Source organism: Malus sylvestris, chromosome 6 (assembly GCF_916048215.2).
Source record: "Malus sylvestris chromosome 6, drMalSylv7.2, whole genome shotgun sequence".
In the NCBI taxonomy this organism is placed as follows: Eukaryota; Viridiplantae; Streptophyta; class Magnoliopsida; order Rosales; family Rosaceae; genus Malus; species Malus sylvestris.
In genome coordinates this window covers 24,445,613-24,465,695 of record NC_062265.1, presented here as the reverse complement: position 1 = coordinate 24,465,695, position 20,083 = coordinate 24,445,613, and the positions used below count along the sequence as shown (strand labels likewise).

Genomic DNA, 20,083 nt, shown 5'->3' with positions numbered 1-20,083 from the left:
ACTTGTTGATAGGGGTTAACCATATGGGGGTTCCCTTGGTATGTCCTTACTTCGGCAGAGGCGTGGTTGTAAGCTTGTGCCATCAACTCAGAGTAAGTCTTTCAAGTGTTGGCATTGATCATGTACTTGAAGAAACAATCACGTAGGCCTGCCGTGAAGGCTTTGAGGGCGGTCTTGTCATCTGCCTTAGCACAGCAAGAATGCTCATGGCTGAAGCAACCGGCATACTCTCGTAGTAACTCGTCTGGCTTCTGGCGAATAGTGTACAAGTCATCTGCAGAATGTAAGCGATCGGTCTGGAAGATGCGTTGAGAGACAAACAGTTTCCTTAGTTCCTCAAATGAGTTTACTGTCTCGGGTGGAAGACGACAATACCAGTTTAGAGCTCTGCCAGATAGGATGGAAGGGAAGAAAAGACATCGTTCTTCGTCGGTGTGCATCCGATATGCCCTTGTGGACTCAAAGAGGTTAAGGTGTTCAATCGGGTCCTCCCTTCCAGTATAGAGTTGTAAACCAAGCTTTTGTTTTGTCTTCGCTTGAAGGGGGTGTCGAGGATCCTCCTTGTGAGAAGGTCGGGCCTTGGTTGATCCCAGCCAAGGATTTGGACATGACGTTCGGCCTTTAGCCTGTTCACCTCTTCGAGGAGATGCAGGATAAGAAGGTCCTGAGTGGAGTCAGGCATCATTAGAACTTTCATTCGTAAGTTTTCCTCATCCCTTGGAAGTATGGAGTTTGGTTAAAGGCATGTGGCTTGTTCTTATATTCACCGTACTGGCTTTCTAGACGTGCCGTTTAGAAGTCCCCCTAGTCTCCTTCACCTTCTTGTCCCTCCAAGGCATGTGGTTCATTTCTTGGATTAGGCGTTCGCCTACGTTGTGGTAGAGGACCAAGCCCTTCGATGACTCTTGGGTCTTCGATCCTTGAGCCTATGTGGATAGAATTTTTTCGTCGTTATCTTAAGAAGTCTCGACAGTCATTGTAACGGGCTCTTGATCCTTCCATTCCTTCTGCAAGAAGGTTCCTTCATCCACTTCTCATACTTCGGGTCGAAGCAGCTGGGTTGAGAGAAGTCTCATGTTGGTCGACATTTCAATGAGTAGCTCGTTCCTTGTCAGGAATATCCATGTCGAAGGCAGGTGATCCTCCGTGTTGGGGGGCACCAAGTTGATGGTTGACTTCCACGGAGGTGATGAGCTCGTGTGTTTGAGTATGCCTAGCCTCATGGAGTGTCTCGAAGAGCTTCTCATACTGCTTCTGGAGGACCTCATTCTTCATTGCTATCTTGTTGTTCTACGCCTCCAGCTCTACGATTTTAGCTTGAAGAGCGAACTTCTTTCGTTCATTCTTTCGCTGCCTCACACTAAACGCGATGAGGGTGTCGTTGTGTGTGGTGTGGCTTCCTTCGCTCCCTATGTTGGAGAGGGATGCCTGGTCAAAAGAGAGTGTACCAATGGTGGAAACCAACTTGACAAAGCTGAAGAAAGTAGGAATAAGTCCAATTCCCACAAACAGCGCCAAATGTTGATGCACAAAATCAGTGAGGACTTTGGTACAGCAGAAAGTGTTAAGTTTGTGACCTTTGCTAGATTGCTCCGGTCACTAGTATGGATAAGTATGTAAATGGATAGAGACAGGGAAGCAAACACAAGATGTACGTGGTTCACCCAGATTGGCTACGTCCATGGAGTAGAGGAGTTCTCATTAATTGTGAAGGGTATACACAAGTACATAGGTTCAAGCTCTCCTTTTGTGAGTACTAGTGAATGATTTAGTACAAATGACATTAGGGATTATTGTGGGAGAATGATCTTCTTTTATAGAAGATAGTTTCTAGCTTTGTTCTGGCCTTGACACGTGTCATGCTGTGATTGGCCTTTGATGTTGACACGTGTCGCCCTGTGATTGGCCTCTTGGTGTTGACACGTGTTGCACTGTGATTGGCCTCCTGGTTGGAGGGAAACTTTTCTTGGTCATTGACGGTATAACGTTAACCGGTGCTTGGTAGTTTCGGGATTGGTCAAGGATGGTACAAACAGTACATACAATCAAAATAAACAATAAAATGATCAAAAGAAAATATTTATTTATTCATTACACCCAAATTTAAAAAGAGTTTTACGTGAAACAGGATTCCTACAAGTTTGTTTACAATAGTCGTTGAACCACATTTTGAGTATTTTCGAGTTGATTTTTTTTTTTTTCTCCACGCTATGGGATCCTTGTATCTTTGCACCTACCATATCTTCTTCGTGTAATTGGTGGTAGGACAATTCTTTCACACACATCATCATTTACTATTTACTCGGTCTGCATATGCAATGATCAAAGAGTTTGTAGTATAATAATGAGAACACATAAGATAACATGAAAATTATCAACTTTAATAATTATTCAATCGAAAGAAGAAACTACAAAATCCATTTACTATTCAAGTTACAACCAAAACTTAAATTCCTGTGTTTTCATATATTTTACTGAAAAATAATGATCTATTACACCATTCAAATTCTCAGCAACAAGGACAATCCCAGGTTGGAAAAAAATATATATATATTCGACTTTGTTCCCTACAGGCCTTTTTACATTTTTTTAATCTACCCAACTAAGACATCGCAAAATTTTTCCATACTTATTCAATATATAATTGAATGGTAAAAACTTTTCCATGCTTTTTCAGTATAATCGAAGACATGAATGTGTTCTATTTGATTATATTGAAAACGCATGACCAAACTTTTCCAATCAACTACAAATTGTTGGATATTGAATTTAAGGGTATTTATATCTACTTAAGTGAGATTTTAGATATATTTGAATTTTTTTGTAAAAATTGATATTTTTGAAATTAAGGGTTAATATTTAGCTATATTTGATAAATACCCTTTTTGGGCAGTGGTTTTCTATCTGGTACGACTTGACAGAGACAGGTCTGATGCGGAGGTCAGATTGCAGGTCGGGTTCTAGTTCAAGGAGGGCATGGTGGGCGTGGCGGCGATGTGGGTATGTTTCTGGGCTCCAGTCAACAGCAGCGGCAGGTTGTAGAAAAATTGGGCACGGCAAGTTTGAAGCGGCGGTTGCTGGCTGGGGTTTTGGGTCTACAGGGATCTGGGAGCGGTGCGACTTCCGAGCAAACATATTCAAATTTTTTTTTTTCAAAACTAATATCAAACAAACAACTGATTGATACATATCAATAATAGATTAAATCCCGAATGATCAAACATGCTCTGATATTGAATATTAGAGTATGCTACAAACAAGATTACAAAATAATAAGAATAATGCCGGAACGGTTACAAAATCCCAAAAGGTTACATCGTAACTAATTTATTCTTTAGAGATACGAAACATTATATTTATAGCGAACAAATCTAACCCTAATACTAACATGTTAGGCCCAAACTAAACTTATAAAAAAACCCAAACAATATAATACCTAAAATACTAATATTTTCCAAGAATGTCGTGGTTGTGTTTCCCTTTACGTGCATTTGTAGTAGGCCAGCCCTACAGATTGGAAAACAGTTGAAAAGGATAAGCAGCCGAGTTGGGAAGTGTTTGCTTGGAAGAAAATTTCCATCTATTACTCTCTGTGCATATTTCCTCCACTTATATCCATCATCCACAAGATCAATTTCACTTATTGTCTGCACCATAGTTCTCGGTTCTTTTACAATGCTACTCCCAGAAGCAGAAAAGGTATGAGTTGTCTGATCATTTGCGTTTCCTACATCCCTGCAAAAGAAGAAAAAAAAAAAAAAACCATTACCGCATATGCAATTTTGGCTATCATATGACATATACCGTCCGAGATTACCATTCTATGATGACAGGCTCATTTTCATCTTCAACTCCTGAATTACTGGTCGGAGATTTTTTTTCTGTCGTGGCTGATTCAACTTTTGGGTTGGATATTTTTGGGGCCAATTGATCAAAGAGTCCGTATGAAGAACCCTCAATTGGTCGAGAGGTTGATTGTCTTGTAGACTGGGGCTTAGGATGGTTGTGACTTCCCTTGTATACGATTTCAGTAATCTCTCCATTCAATCATCTCTCAACCTTCTTCCTTGTTGGACAATTGGGATATGTACACTTGTAATAACTACACGGATATTTACTACGTTCCACTTGTTTTTGCCCATACTTTCCCCAGGTAAACCCAGCATTTGACTTTATCTGGCTAACATGCTGAGACAATCGAGTTCTATTTATGTAATCAGGCTCTGCAGCATCAACATGTTGCCTACTCTGCACATATGCAAGGCTCTTGTGAATGGCTTGGGAGAAACCCGGTAGTGGCTCAAATTCAACTTCAGACTCAAGTCCTGCCTTCTCTGTTGGCAAATTGAAGTACTTACTGAAATTCAATGACTGCTGCCGGCTGTTCAGCGCCTCTTCCTGTTCATGAAAAATGATATGGTCTCAAAATAAGGTTCAAAACTAGGCTTCCGACTGCACAGTTAAAAAGAAGAGAATGTAAGAATTTAGTCATACCATATAAGAGTTTTGCTGCTGCTGCTGCCAGTCTAGTACTTGCTGGTTGTCTTCGAAGCTACTCATTGAATCTAAGAACCCAAATTGGACGTTCGATTCAAGTGTAAGCGATGGAAGTTCACATTCAGAAACTGGAGCTTGGAGCGCGACCTCTCCTATCCCCTCAATTTGCTTATCATCCCTTGTTCCCTGCATGTTCGCTACTTCCAATCCATCTCTAAGCAACGGGGGTTCAGTTACTGCAATATCAATTTGATTTTTCACCACACCACTCTCCTTGATTTGCTTGACCCCTGCCTCCATATTCATCGTGGAATCTGATGTCTCCTCCACATCCATTGTTCCCTCCAGATTCAGTACATCCAATCCAGCTTTCGGTGATGGTGGTTCAACAACTTCGTACAAACCTTTGATTCCGTTTTGGTCTTGTAACACACCACTCCCTTCCATTAGCTTGACGCCTTCCTCTATTTTACGTGCTGCAAACGATGTCTCCTTGATCACATCACCTCTCTCCTGTTAGAACCCTAAGATGAACACACAAGAAAAAACACGAAAATAATATGTTTGCTTGTACACTCGATAGATGGGAGAATCTCGGTTATTCATTAAGAAAGCAACAATGGCATTAAATAGCCTTACAAAGAAAACTGAATGCTGAAAATATGCAGCCACGTTTCACAACCCTAACGACTAAATCAGAATCAAACTAAATAACTTGTCCCTAAAGAATAGGGATTATTAACAAAAACTAGGACTATTTCAATCATTTATGTAAAAACAATTCCTAATTAATTATTTAAAACTAAAAATTGAGAAAGAAAATTTGAAATTGAGTAATATTAAAAACGAATTTTAATTAAAAACAAATAATAAATTCCCCCAAAACTAATACGATAAAATAAAAGAGTTTTAAATACCATTTTATAAAAGCACTGGGGTTTTACCATCACCTAGCAATCCTATGTATTTTTACCAATTACTTATGATCTACACATGCCACTTTAAAGGTTAGGTTTTCCTGATATATATTCTACTTGGAACCTCCAACATAGAATGTATATTTAACATGCAATCCGTCCAGACGTTCAGATCAAATATAAACATGAGAGATTCATTATGTTTTATGAAAACCCTTTGAAAAACCATGCAATCCTAAAAACGTGATGTTCATCTTAAGTGAAATTATAATTATTAATCACAAGAAGCCAGCGTCAATTTCAAGGAACCTTCAGACCAAAATTGCATTAATTTGCTTTTCTAAAGATCCTAATAGTGATCAAGCATTAAGACAATTAGACAGTTTAAAACGGTGATCAATAATTCAAAGCGTGCATGCAATCAATCATAAGCAATTAAATAAAATCATAGAAAATATTATTATAACGAATAAGAATGACAATACCTTAAAGTAAAAATCTTAAAGCCTTCAAGAACCCTAGCCAATTTTTTCCGTCTCCAAGATCGCATAAAAGAACCTAATAAACTAGGGCTAGCCAAAAATTTTTTAAAATCCCATCCTAGACATCGCACAATCCCTAAAACCAAGTATTTTATTCCAACTAGGAAACTAAATAATAATAAAATATCTTAGAAAATAAAGTCCTAATTAAGCTAGGAGAATCTGACAGGTAACTGTCCAGCCACGTTTTTGTAGAAATCCAGAGTTCTTGAGATAGGAGAGAAGAAAGAGTTTTCTTAAGGATGAAGAAAATTGTATTTCTCATTAATTGAAAAAGAATGATACAATTACATATATATAGCCTTTTGACTATTGACAAGTAACTGATCTAATTACATATGTAACCTCCTTATAACAAACTAATAACCAATATGTGTAACCTCATAACAAACTAATAACCAATGCTAACCAACTCTAGTCATGATGTGGCATCTTCATCTTTACCTCAAGCTAAACTTGGAAGGATCAAAGATTCCAAGAGAAAGCTTGGACTGCAAGAACTGAAACCTGTTTTTAGACAAGGCTTTGGTATGAATATCAGCAATTAGATCCTGGCTACACACATATTTAACTGCAACTAAATTTTCAAGCACTAACTCACGAATATAATGATAATCAATCTCTATATGCTTAGTTCGAGCATGAAATATAGGATTGGAGGCAAGAGAGATGGTGGAGATATTATCACACCAGAAAGTGGGTTTGTGAGCTTGAGAAAAACCAAAGTCTTTGAGCACTTTACATATCCAAGTGACCTCTGTAGCAATGTGAGCTAAGGATCGGTACTCGGCCTTAGTAGATGAACGAGCCACAGTTGTTTGTTTCTTGGCACTCCAACTGACTAAATTAGTGCCCAGAAAAATACATGAACCACTAGTAGACCGTCTGTCATAAGTGCAACCAGCCTAATCTGGATCAGAGTAAGCTGACAAGTGCAATAAACCTTTCTTAAACCGGAGACCATGAGCAAGAGTACCTTTGAGAAATCTCAATATACGTTTAGTTTCTTGCATATGGATGACAATAGAGGCATGCATAAACTGACAAACTTGGTTTACTACAAATGAGATGTCAAGTCTTGTCCAAGTTAAGTATTGAAGGGCAATAACAAGAGATCGATATTCAGTGGGATTGGCAAGTAATTCCCCACTGTGATCTAACTTGGTTGAACTAATAGGAGTGCAACAAGGTTTAGCACTAGTCATGTTTGTTTTCTGTAACAGATCAAGCAAATATTTATTTTGATGAAGGAGCAAAGTATCAGTGGTTCTGTGAACTTCTAAACCCAGAAAGTAATGTAATGGTCCAAGGTTCTTGACTGGAAATAGAGTGCTTAAATGTGCTATAAACTGATTGCAAAAATGAGAATCAGGACCACTCACCAAAATATCATCAACATAGACTAGTACTATGACTAGAGTGTGAGCTTGAAGAACAAACAGAGAAACATCAGATGATGAGACTAAACCCCAGAGATTGAAGAGCTTGAAATAACTTGTCAAACCAAGCCCTTGGAGCTTGTTTAAGTCCATAGAGAGACTTTCTGAGCTTACACACATGATGTGGCTTGCTGGGATCTTGAAAACCAGGGGCTTGAGTCATAAATACATCCTCCTTTAAGTCACCATGCAGAAATGTATTACTTATGTCCAATTGATTATGAAACCAGTTAAATTGAACAGCAAAAGACAGCAAAAGTCTGATAGTTACTGGCTTGGCAACAGGACTGAATGTTTCTATATAGTCAAAACCTTCCTTTTGGTGAAAACTCTTAGCAACTAGTCTTACTTTATATCTCTCAATATAACCATCAGGATTCTTTTTTATTCTAAAGACCTATTTGTAACCAACAACATTTTGAGAGGGTGAGGGTGGAATAAGAGTCTAAGTACCAGGTGATAATAAAGCATTGAACTCATGTTGCATTGTCAATCTCCAAATTTCAGACTTAGAGGCTTGAATATAAGTATTGGGAATGTAATCTGTGGAGGAAGGAAGTGGATGCTTGGTAGCAGTGTAGGTTTTGGGTTTATAAATGCCATTTTGGGATCTGGTGACCATAGGATGAATATTGGGAACATCAACAGATTGCACAGGTTGCACCGGTGGCACAGGTTGGTGTATAGGCACAGGTGGAGGTGAGATAGATGATGTGGGCATCGAGAATTGAAGATCAATAGGTGGAGAATGAGATGAAGTATGATCAATAGAAGATGAAACAGGTTGGACTTCTGTAAATGGAAAAGTACCCTCATCAAATGTGACATGCCTTGAAATGTAAACTCAATTGGTGGCCAGATCTAAACACCGATATCCTTTGTGTTGTAAACTATAGCCCAAGAAGACACATGGCTTACTTTTTCCATCAAGTTTAGAGAAGATATAGGGTTTTAACCATGGATAGCAACGGCAACCAAAAACCTTAAGTGTGGAATAATCTGGATATTTATGAAACAGCAACTCTCAAGGTGACTTAGTATGACAAGATATAGGTAGCCTATTGATAAGATAGATGGTTGTGGTAAAGGCTTCAACCCAATATTGATGAGGAACATGAGATTTAACTAATAAAGTCCGAGCAGTCTCAACAAGATGCCTATGTTTCCTTTCCACACAACCATTTTGCTCTAGTGTGTGTGGACAACTAAGTTGATGCACTATACCATGAGTATGAAGAAAAGATTTAAATTGTAAGCTGGTAAATTCACCCCCTGAGTCTGAACGTTAGATCTTGATTTTATTACCAATAATATTCTCAACATAATCTGTGAAGATTACAAAAGTAGAGTACACCTCTGATTTATTCTTTAAAGGAAAACACCAATTATATTTCCTAAAGTCATCAACTATGAGCAAATAAGATCGAAAACCACTCACTGAAGTTACAGAAGCTGGTCCCCACAGATCACAATGTAAGAGCTCAAGAGACTTGGAAGTTGATGTAGTTGATGAAGCAAATGGCAGTTTATGACTTTTAGCTATAGCACAGTTGGAGCAAAAGAAGTCAACATAGTTTGTACCTTTAATAGCAAGCTTAATACTAGAGATTACTTTGCGAAATATAGAAGATGAAGGATGTCCCAGCCGGCTGTGCCAGAGTATGATTAAACCATGAGCACTAACAAGAGCATAAGAGGATCCAGAAGATGGACAAGTAGAAGAACAGCTTTGTAGAGGGTAAAAACCATCTTTAACTGGACCCTACAAAAGCGTCATCCCCGTAATACGATCCTTGACGACAGAATCATCAGAGTCAAGTGTTAAGGCACAGTAGTTATCCTTGAGAAATTGATATGCAGATAACAGATTATGTTTCATTTGAGGAACATGAAGCACATTACTCAACTTAAATTTATCATTAGAAGAATGCAGAGAAGAAGAACCAATATGATGTATAGAGAGACCTTTACCATCACAGACATAAACTTTGTCCTCGCCAGTATACGGTGTTGGGGAAAAGATGTTGGCTATGTCATTGATGATGTGAGATGTGGCACCAGACTCCAAAAGCCAAGACAGAGAAGGCTTGGAGGTGTAGTGTGCACACATTGCTGCAAGTTTAGCAGGAGGAATCTTCCCAGAAATATCAAGATTCATGCAATCGAAGCAATCAATAGCTTCATGACTGGTGGATCCACAAATTTGACAAGGAACATAAGTACTGGAGCAGGAAGAGTTGCGAAAACCTTGTTGATGACCACGATTTGAGGATTGACCTCGATAATTGCCTCTGTGTCCACGATTGTGATTAAACCGAACAGGATTATGATAGTGATTTTCTCGATTAGGAGTCCTTCCACGATGAGAGTTGAATCGAAAAGATTGTTGAGATTGTGCAGCATAAGCTTGAGGCGGTGTGGTTGGAAAAATAGGCGGTTGAGACTGAACAGAAAATGCTTGAAAAAACTCAATATTGGAAGAAGATAGTTTCTTACGGCAAGACATTGAGAGTTCATTGGTGAGAAGAAGACCATGTAATTCATCCAGAGACGTGGAAGAAAGACGTAACATGACAGAATCAATGAAAGATTTGAATTCATCAGGTAATCCAGCTAGAGTAGCCGTCATTAGATCGCGATTAGAAATAGGTGCACCAGCAGCAGAAAGAGAATCAAAGATTTCTTTGAGTTGTTGAAGATAATCCACCATAGACTGAGTACCTTTTTGAATTGCTTGAAGACGAGACCGGAGTTGATGAATGTGAGCATCGGAGACTCCACCAAAACGCTGCTCAAGCTTGATCCAAAGATCTCGAGTAGAAGAGACACCAACAATGAAAGGAATGACATATTCCGAGAGTGTAGAGTTCAACCAAATCAAAAGATTCTGATCCTTTTCATACCAGATCTCAAACGTTGGATTGATTGAGTGATCGGGAAGAAATGGCGGTGAACACGGCTCAGTACCGTCAACAATGCCGAGAAGTTTATATCGCCTGAGAATTGGTGCAAACAAAGCACGCCATGGAAGATAGTTGGATCTCTTGAGCTTAATCGGAACCATGCTTCCAATGTTCTGAATTGTGAGAAGCATACGAATTTGACAAATTAGGTTTGTCGAAGGATTTGGGGTAGAATGCTGAAGCGATTCATGAGAAGAGGAATCAGACGGAGACGCCATGGCAATCGAAGAAAAGAATTACAAGAGACGATCGGCGAGAATCAGAGAGACAAAGCGGAAGTGGAGATCGAATCAGCTGTGAGGCAAAAGGCGAAGGATACCATGTAGAAATCCAGAGTTCTTGAGATAAGAGAGAAGAATGAGTTTTCTTAAGGATGAAGAAAATTGTATTTCTCATTAATTGAAAAAGAATGATGCAATTACATATATATAGCCTTTTGACAAGTAACTGATCTAATTACATATGTAACCTCCTTATAACAAACTAATAACCAATATGTGTAACCTCCTTATTACAAACAAATAACCAATGCTAACCAACTTTAGTCATGATGTGGCATCTTCATCTTTAGTTTTAGCCTCAAACATCCTCTAAATCCGGCCCATGATAGCTTGTTTTGAAGATCGGGACGTTCTGAACATATCTCCAGAAGGCCACGAACCTATCAAAGGTCATCTTGGGCTCCAAAAACGCAATTCAAGCCCAAAACGTCACTTTTCCAGCACCGTGCACTGCTCCTTTATTTTATCGCCAGAAAATCACCGCTTGGTAGAAAACTTCCAAAGTTTGATACGATCAAGCCAAGTGACTCACGAACGTCCTCCAACTGGAATTACTCCAAAATTCATCTGGTTGATCACGTTTTGCCCTAGAGGAAGTCGAAAGTCCTATATTGAAAATACAATTCAAAGTATCAAAATTCTACCAAAATAATAACCAAAATATATTAAGAACAATGTTGAATATATAATATAAAATCTACTCATCAGTGGTCTTAGAGAATCTAGCGTGAATTTGAGATCTCCAAGTAAGGGTCTATACTGCATAACAGTCTTTCCCATGGCTACCTTAACCACATCATAGAGGGCTCCAAACAGTGCTCCAACAGCAGCCCCTCCAACTAAAGCCAGTGCCATGATCTACAAGTATAACTAACAAAACTTCTATTCACTTCAATTCTAAATTTACGTACCTCTGTACCATTAAGCCAGATTCGGAATAGTTTCACTCAAATCCGGTGGCAGGTTGGTAGCTGTTCACGAAGCGATGATGTTCCTCCCGTTCGAGAGAGACCCCGAGCCTCCCCGGATCACGTCCTCGTTTGTGGGGGCTCAGCTGAAGCAGAAATGAACCAGAGGGTGGGGGGAGGAAAGAAAAAACTAGCTGAAAGTCAGTCAACTGGGGTCGCTGCTTTCTAGATTCGCCCAAGTGTCCAAAGTATATGTGCAGACATTATCTCTACCCATTGTAGATTAATGTAGAACTTATGACGTAATAGCACAGGCCCTCTCACTTTTTTACATTATATGTTTTTGTTAAGCAATGGAACAAAGTAAATATCATTAGTGATCGTAAAACCAAATGTACGTACCAAATCCACACATAAAAACACGGGCATGATTCGCTTCGCCGCTTTTCTTAACCGAAAAAAACAATTACAAGTATAAAACGAATGTTAGAGGGAAAAAAAGAGACGAAAGAGAACACTAAATAGTACATCAATTAAAAGATATTTTCTTTTTCGCTATCCACCTCTTCTTTGCACCCTGAATTTCTTCTTCCCTCAACGTCAAGAGCTCGAGAAGGCATCGATGGTACTGCCTGTCAATAGCATCAAGCTCCCCCTTTAGCTCGTTGTATCGATCTTTGTTTGCTAGAGACAGCTCAGATAAGGACCAAATGCTTGATATGTCGGGGTGTGCCTCATTCATCACAACTGAATCACCAGAATCAGCTTTGTTACTCTTCTCCCTGACCGCACCCTGAACAATATCTGGACTGGAACCATAACCATCTGAAGCTTTACAGCATTCATCAGAACTGTATTTAGCTGACTTCATAACTTTGACATTACTGGCACCTGAGGCGGTAGGGACACCATACTCAGCTGAGGTAGCCGAAGTATCTAAAATCATTGATGCTTGGTTATCTCGGTCCTCCGCATGTGCAAAATGTGAGACAACATTTTGCGGTGCAGGGTGATCCCCACATGAACTATTCGTTCCACATGATGAACCTTCTGATGAAGGTTTCCAGCCGGGTACTAGCTTCATGATCAAGTTATCAATTAACTCAGCTATGACAGACACATCTTCATGCAAAAGATCAAGTTGCTCAACCATCTCCCCAGCAATTGAAATTGCGGTATCAGAATCCAGATAGAACTCAAAATGGATATTCCTCACACGACCTGTATAAACAAAGAATATTCAGGTGTAGTTCAGGAAAATAAGGGGGTGGGGAAGTAAAACTTTTTGCACGGCAAATGTACTTACCACATGTATCAGCAATGCGCAAAGTTAATGAGACGGTGTTATCAGCATTTTTGGTCGCTCTTAACCTGAACTCATTATTCTCAGTTAAACTCTGTAACTCCTGAACCGAAGGGTTAGAATTTTCATTGGTACTTCTTGCACAAGATCCAACAGAGGACTTCTGGTAGTTAGTATCTATGTCCATAGGACGAGCTTCAGGCTGTGGCAAGTTCACCATCTTTTCTGATTGTAAAACAACACAATTCGGCTCCTTCAAATTGTCAGTCGCAAGGAATGGATCTTTCAAGAGTTCCACCGCACTCAATCTCATAGATGCTGGAACTAGACACTTCTCTATGAACTGCTTGACTTGAGGATTGTCCACTTTACTGAGTGAAGCGGGCTTTACACCCTACAACAAAGGAAGTCAGGAGAAACGGTAGGCAACCATTTAGTAGAAAAAACAAAAACTGGAGGGAAATTCATAAATCAGTCGATCAGAAACTTACAGAGGTAACCTTCTTATAAATTTGTGCCGGATTTTTACATTCACTATAAGGGTATTCACAAGTAACCATTTCTAACATGCACATGCCAAAAGAATAGATGTCGACTAATTCATTGTATTCCTCGTCATAAAGCTCTGGAGCCATGAATTCAGGGGTGCCAATAACACTATGAGCAGTAGGCTGCTGCATGACTATCGCCAATCCGAGATCTCCGATTTTAATTTCTCCTGTATTTCCATTGACAAAAATGTTGTCACATTTCAAATCTCTATGAATAATTGGAGGATTGTGAGAATGCAGATAGTGCAAGCCTCGAAGAATCTGCCTTGCCCAGTTCTTAATGGCCTTCATATCGACATTCTTATGCTTCTTTCGGTACCTAGATCCCAGAACAAAAACGGTTAGTATTTGAAGAAGGTACGCCAAGTAAAAACATGAAACATGAAAAAAAAGCAGCAAAACTGACTGCCTCAAACTCCCAGAAGTGAACAGCTCTGTTATTATGTTGATGGTCTTGTTCTTATCATCCACCCAAGAGTTATGGAACTTCACAATGTTTTGATGTTTTAACAACTTCAGCAGATGAACCTCGGAATACAATCTCTCCAGCTGTTCCGGAGACTGCAACACCTCCTTGATATTCACTTGGCACCAGGCTACTTCTATTCCTTCTTCCTCATTGAATGCCCTGTATCTACATTTTGTACACCATCCAAATAAGTAAACAAATAATTTTGCAATAGCAAATCGTTAGAACCCTAGAAACCAACTACAAAGAAACGAATTCAAGGTATGGTTAGAGAAGCATACGCAGTCTTGAATGCTCCCCTCCCCAGCAATTCGTCATACTGGATGAACAAACACAAATCTACATAAGAATTATATCACCAAAACCAACAACAAGCAAGCAACGATGACCGAAAACACATTCAACAAACACCAATAAAATTTACATTAAAAGACAATTCAAATACCAAATTAAAGAGCAAACAAAATCCGGAACCGTACCCGCAAGTATTGCCCAGTCGGATCTTTCTCCACAACGCCACCATCGTCGCAACCAGAATTCCCACCAACAAAACCACTACAGGAATCCATAACCCTAAAAACACACAAAAAAATCTCCCGAAAGAAGCAAACTTTTTTTAAGACGGAAACGATTCTTCACAAACCTATCAAAGCTTCTTGCGCTTAACAATCCCAACCGGAATCAGATTACAATAGTGTTCAGAAAACGCCTCGCAAGCGACGGAGTACGAGTCGAACGCCGAACGAAGACGAAAGCGGCAGCCGATAAACCACATGTCCCCGAATTCCGTACCTGAATTCCGGTTCGCGACGGAGCTCCACATTGTCAAACCTATCCGAAACTCAGCCATGGTGCTATCTGCATTCTTTCGAGCTGGAAAGGCGAAATTGGGGACTCTCAGAACCCTAAGAAAACCCTAGAGTGCAGAAATCGAGCTGCGGAGAGAGCAAGAGCGATTGGAGATGGAACCCTAGGGATTGCGATTGGGAGGAGAGGGGTAAATGTAGGGTTGAGTGGGGCATTGTGATGGTGTTGGATTGGGATTTCTAGAGATTTTGATTTTTGGATCGGAAGAGGTGTTCCGGTGGAGTCCTTCTCTCTCTCTATGATTAGATGGTACACGCTGTTCTTCTCGACTTCTACTTGGAAATTTAATTTTTTAATTTTAATTTTTAATTTTAATTAATTTAACTTTAATTTAATTTAGGAATTAGGACTTTGATTTGGGGAAAGGGATGACATGAAGAGGTGTTACTAACTTTTGTAGTGAGGAAATTAATTCGATTTTTGAATATTACGAATTTAATAGAATCAAAATTTGGTGTTGTCACAAATCTTGTAGTTTTGGGAATGCGAAGAAATAAAGGAAGTAAAATTAATTTCTAATGGAGAAAGGATCAAAAGACAAGAAGGTTTTTTTTATTTTAAGATGATTCTTAATTTTTGGTATAATATTTCAAAAGATGGAATGTAATTTGAACTTAAGTTCTTGATGTGGTGTATGTGTAGTACTACATTTTTGCTCTTTCAACGTCTTGGAACGCGATGAATGTATCGACCATACAAAGAAGTTAGAATCAACCATAAGGATTTAAGATTTTTAACAAAGAAACAAGTTACGTATGACTTGGACTTGGTTTGTATATCACGACATTTCCAACTATGTTCTCCACAGCCACTACCTTTCCAACTATATGGCAACTTTCGGTTATGTAGAAGCATAATTTTAGTTTTTTTATTTTTTATTTTTACCATGTATCGACATATGAAATCTTTACACCTAATGTGCGCATTACATTTCAATTATTTATCCACTTAGCACAATTTTAAGTAGGGTGTTGAAATGTACCCACAATTTTCATGGAGTTTGGTACACAACCACGACGTCCTTAACCACGTAAGATAGGGGTAAAGTTATGATGATTACGAGTACAGTAATCACGTCAGTCGAAGGTCTCCGGTTCAAGTAAGTCTGGTCGACGTTGACGATGGTTGCATGTGGCATGGTTGTGCTCAACGAACCGTTAGATCAACACAGTTGTGTTGATTATGAAATTTAAATTACGAACAATGAACCGTTAGGACAACAAAGTTGACAAAGATCTGCCGACATATGTTGTTCATAGTCGTAATGATGCATTGCTAACTTGGTTCTTGCCCGGCACTCATCTCTGAAGTTCGAAATTCAACAGCTCTATCAAGAAATGAAATGGACGGGACGAGGCAACATCACAAAGTAATCATTAATCACATCAAACAGAGAAACGAATGGAAGAGCTTATTTAGATTTTCAAATCTATATAGTCAGTATCGTTATTTCAATCCGCTTCCATTTTGGGGGTCGCGTGTTTGAAAGAATTTGCAACGGAAACAAACTGCACATCCACATATCATCATCGTCATCTATCTTAACTAGTCATATCGTTCTAATAAAATCGACATAGTTGCTATGTATAGAGATGCAAAAATAAATTAAACCCTAGTTGCAGTTTGCAGGAATCATCTCTACTGAATTTTGATAACAAACCACGATGCGTGCATTAAAGTTCTCAAGAATTCAGCTCCAGAAAAAGACTGGCCTGCGGATGCAATCCTGCTTCTTTCAAGGATAAAGACAACTTCTCTGGTCCGTATACGACTCGAGGGAAGTTCGACACCAAACTGTAGTTCTCAGCGTCTTGACAACCCAAAGAATCAACAAAATCATAGAGATTTTGGATTAATGCAGTGCTGTGGAATCTCCTTTCCTTGCGTTGTCCAGTTGGGAACCGGACCACAACCTGGTTTACCAAATGAAAACATAACCATGCATACATTAGGTTAAATAACTAGTATCTCGGACAAAACAAGGACTAATGGGATTTGCGACCCAGTATAAAAGGTGCATACGACTAGAATGTCCATGAATGATATCTAAACATACTCAACTGAACGTATGTTCACATCATAGAAGTTATCAGAAACATCTATACATTCAAAATGTACAAGAAAATAACAAGAGAGAATTTAAGCAAAAATGCAAGAAGGATTACCTGTGTAACGTCAGGTCCTTTTTCAGGTTCGGCACCAAGTGACAAGGCTTTTTCCTGCCGCATCCTAGCTAATGCAGCTTCTTTCTCCGCAGCTTCCTGTGCTGCTCTTTCAAGAGCCTCTTCTTCTTCCTGGCGCTTCTGCTCAGCTTCAGCAGCTTCTCTTTCTAAACGTTCTTGCTCTTCCCTCCTCTGGTTTTCCCTCGCCTGAAGCAAACGAACATAACAATAAGGGAATGAGAAAAGAACAACCTAAGAGTTTCCAAAAACCTAAAGCCTTTGTCTGTCACGTGATAGGGTAAAGGGAGCATGAAATTAGGTTAAACTATTAACATACCTGATCAGCTTCAAGTGCTGCTCTATAAGCAGCATCTTGCTCCTCCCTTAAACGAATGTTCATTCTCCTTTCTTCTGCCTCATGCCTTGCTACACCAAGAACAGAAGCACTTTCTTCAACCACTCTATTTAGTATTGAGAGCATTTCTTCAGGAGACTTCGGCCCTTCAACCTACCAAACATGAAAATGATTGTCGTTATGGATAAAATGAACAACAAAAATAGATATCATCCATATTTAGTTACCATACAGTTGAAAAGGAAAATAGGGAAATATGGTCAAGAATAAGAACATCAAAATCCAACTATTATCTAATACTCTAGAAAGAAAAACTTCAAGTTCAAGATGCATCACTTAAAGAGGAAACCACGTCCAAAGTAGGGTATAAAACAAAATGTTCATACCAAGCTATAGAATAGCTTATAGCTCAATAACAAATTCACCGTCCACCTAATCTGTAATAGCAACCATAATACTTAGTTACCGTCCAAGATAAAGTGCGACAAAATTTCTGTACATGATTCACCATATTCCCCAAGGAACATGACCAGTCAAAATAAAAGCTAAAGCTCCAATATCATTGATTTAGAACTGAGCAGCAATTTTCAAGATAAAAACGTGAGTGAAACACAAAAAATCTTATGCACAGATCATATTGGTCAATCAACAACTTCAAATTAATAGCATCTTCAGAAACACAATAGCAGAAATTTTCTAATAGTTATCCTTTCAACTTTTCGGTTGAGCCTTTTATCCCTCCAATAGAATCCATCCTACATTCTAATCTAAAAAAGGAGTGCCTACTTTTGCACCAAAATAAACATGCTTTCAATGTTTATGGGAAAAAAGCAACAAAGGAAAATTCCCAAAATATTAAGTTTCAGTCCCTGCGGTAGAAACTCTAGGGATGGAAAACAGAAGAACAGACGAAGAATCAGAAAACTAAACCACACCAGTATGTAAATGTCTACCATGTTTCTGCCGGTGACCATTAACACCAATCAACCCACCATATAATCATTTTTAATGCTAACATCACTCGCACCAAAATGAACATGCTGAGCAATGTTTCTGCTGCTAACATTGCATGAAAAGGGATGTTTGTAGCACTATGAGCAACCGAATGGGGAAAGCAAATGAACAATCCTTAGTCCACTAAAAAACATCAGAAAACTAAACCACACCAGCATGTAAATGTCTACCATGTTTCTGCCGGTGACCATTAACACCGATCAACCCACCATATAATCATTTTTAATGCTAACATCACTCACACCAAAATGAACATGCTGAGCAATGTTTCTGCTGCTAACATTGCATGAAAAGGGATGTTTGTAGAACCATGAGCAACCGAATGGGGAAAGAAAATGAACAATCCTTAGTCCGCTAAAAAACACCGCTCTGTAAGCTTCCCAGTTAAACACCATGAATCACTACTACTGACTGGTCAACTCATTTACAAGAAAAGAAACAGAAAAGAGTCGCATATAATGAGCCAAACGTGTATTCGATAAATCGTGATGATAGGTAATAACCACTCAGATTGGAATTTTATGCCGAGAAACCTCTAGTTTCAGTATGTCTCCCTACGAAGATACAATGTCAGACATTACCTTCCAAACCTCCATCTTCATCCCCAATATCGAACAAAGATTGACACTGATAATTCTAACCTCCGCCCTAAGATCTTCCAATCCATTACCAACAACAAATGATATAATATTTAAACCTACTGATCAAAATCAATTCAATCTATAGAGCAATCAATTCTGTATCCTACCGATAATTCTTATATGGAAATAAAGCAAGCAAAGAATCATATACCTGCTGAAGCAGCACGATCCTCTGGTTCGTGGCAGCCATAACGACGGCACAGAAGGGATATCTCGAGGCCTTCAAACTATTACTCATCTTGAAGCCTTCACTAGCCCGAATGCTCCCTCCCCACGACACGAAATTCTCATTGATATAATCCACCAACATCTCGGAGCACAAAGTCCTCTCACAAAAAGACGGCGTATCAAGATGGTCCGGCGAGTGCAAGTATACGAACAGCAGCTTGAACGAGTTCCTCGACCTCTGCAGGGCGTCCATAAACCCTTCGCTGACGAAATTCGGCCTCCTCGTCCCAAAATCCTGCTCGAACCTCGCTACAAACTGCGCTGCTTCATTCCCCACCTCCGACACCGACACTAATCGGGCCGAGGCCTCACCGTCCCGACCAGCCCCGACCCCAATCATTCCGAGCGAGTACGATAGCACTCCACCCGCCGCCCACAACCCGAGCCCAACCGCGCCAGAAATCAAACCTAGACTACCAGAAATAACAGAAATCGGTAGAGTTATGATCCTCCAAGCCAAACCGGGTGCCGCGACGGCGTTTGACGACTGTCCAGATTGGTACGACGGTTGAGGAATGGAGCGAAGACCGTCCCCACCGCCGGCATCGGAGACTGTGGAGGTTCCGGCGGCAGATGGATCTTCCGGCGAAGGTGTATGGTTCGAGGTGGTGGTGAAGGAGGAGATCGCGAGCTCGAGGTCCCAGCCATGGGCGGTGAGGATCTCCACGCACAAATCGGAGTCTTCGAGGCCTGTGATCGCTTGGAAATACGCTAACTTGTCGTTCACATCGACCATCTCTGCACGCAGATTAGGGCTTTCCCTGGTTCGAATCGGGAAGAGAGAGAGAGCCGAGAACGATACGACGACGTTCTGGGATTGTCGGTTCTCTTCTCTGGGAAATTACTGAGGAGGTTTATGAGAGCATCCGCGGGAGCGCAACCAGGTGGTCAACAGATATAGGTTTTGGATGGAATGCCAAAAATGTCCCGTGACTTTTTGTGAAAT

The 20,083-nt window shown here is 39.8% G+C and overlaps 3 protein-coding genes across 3 annotated transcripts; all 3 read right to left on the bottom strand.

Moving 5' to 3' along the window:
* Window positions 1-3,368: 3,368 nt before the first annotated feature.
* On the bottom strand, window positions 3,369-5,079 carry LOC126627075 (WRKY transcription factor WRKY24-like). Its single transcript, XM_050296497.1, has 3 exons — window positions 4,495-5,079; window positions 3,818-4,398; window positions 3,369-3,735 (listed from the first exon to the last, which is right to left on the bottom strand). The coding sequence occupies exons 1-2, from the start codon at window positions 4,942-4,944 to the stop codon at window positions 4,048-4,050; spliced, it is 801 nt and encodes a 266-aa protein (XP_050152454.1). The 5' UTR covers window positions 4,945-5,079; the 3' UTR covers window positions 3,369-3,735; window positions 3,818-4,047.
* A 6,822-nt stretch (window positions 5,080-11,901) lies between these two features.
* Window positions 11,902-14,991, bottom strand: LOC126627068 (serine/threonine-protein kinase WNK8-like). The gene is made up of 6 exons (XM_050296491.1): window positions 14,350-14,991; window positions 14,152-14,189; window positions 13,808-14,035; window positions 13,342-13,720; window positions 12,854-13,244; window positions 11,902-12,768 (listed from the first exon to the last, which is right to left on the bottom strand). The coding sequence occupies exons 1-6, from the start codon at window positions 14,437-14,439 to the stop codon at window positions 12,077-12,079; spliced, it is 1,818 nt and encodes a 605-aa protein (XP_050152448.1). The 5' UTR covers window positions 14,440-14,991; the 3' UTR covers window positions 11,902-12,076.
* Window positions 14,992-16,137: 1,146 nt separating this feature from the next.
* LOC126627070 (plant UBX domain-containing protein 10-like) lies at window positions 16,138-20,005 on the bottom strand. Its single transcript, XM_050296493.1, has 4 exons — window positions 19,061-20,005; window positions 17,237-17,407; window positions 16,903-17,106; window positions 16,138-16,650 (listed from the first exon to the last, which is right to left on the bottom strand). The coding sequence occupies exons 1-4, from the start codon at window positions 19,871-19,873 to the stop codon at window positions 16,420-16,422; spliced, it is 1,419 nt and encodes a 472-aa protein (XP_050152450.1). The 5' UTR covers window positions 19,874-20,005; the 3' UTR covers window positions 16,138-16,419.
* Window positions 20,006-20,083: the final 78 nt, after the last annotated feature.

Bases quoted from the DNA above. Each gene is read 5' to 3' on its own strand.
- LOC126627070 (XM_050296493.1), bottom strand. From the start codon at position 19,873: ATGGTCGATGTGAACGACAAGTTAGCGTATTTCCAAGCGATCACAGGC. The intron at 17,408-19,060 runs GTATATGATTCT...CATGTTTGGTAG, and splicing joins GGATCGTGCTGCTTCAGCAG to GTTGAAGGGCCGAAGTCTCC. The intron at 16,651-16,902 runs GTAATCCTTCTT...TTGGTAAACCAG, and splicing joins AAGGACCTGACGTTACACAG to GTTGTGGTCCGGTTCCCAAC.
- LOC126627075 (XM_050296497.1), bottom strand. From the start codon at position 4,944: ATGGAAGGGAGTGGTGTGTTACAAGACCAAAACGGAATCAAAGGTTTG. The intron at 4,399-4,494 runs GTATGACTAAAT...TTTCATGAACAG, and splicing joins AGCAGCAAAACTCTTATATG to GAAGAGGCGCTGAACAGCCG.
- LOC126627068 (XM_050296491.1), bottom strand. From the start codon at position 14,439: ATGGATTCCTGTAGTGGTTTTGTTGGTGGGAATTCTGGTTGCGACGAT. The intron at 14,036-14,151 runs GTATGCTTCTCT...TACAAAATGTAG, and splicing joins AGGGGAGCATTCAAGACTGC to ATACAGGGCATTCAATGAGG. The intron at 13,721-13,807 runs GTCAGTTTTGCT...TCTGGGATCTAG, and splicing joins ACTTCTGGGAGTTTGAGGCA to GTACCGAAAGAAGCATAAGA.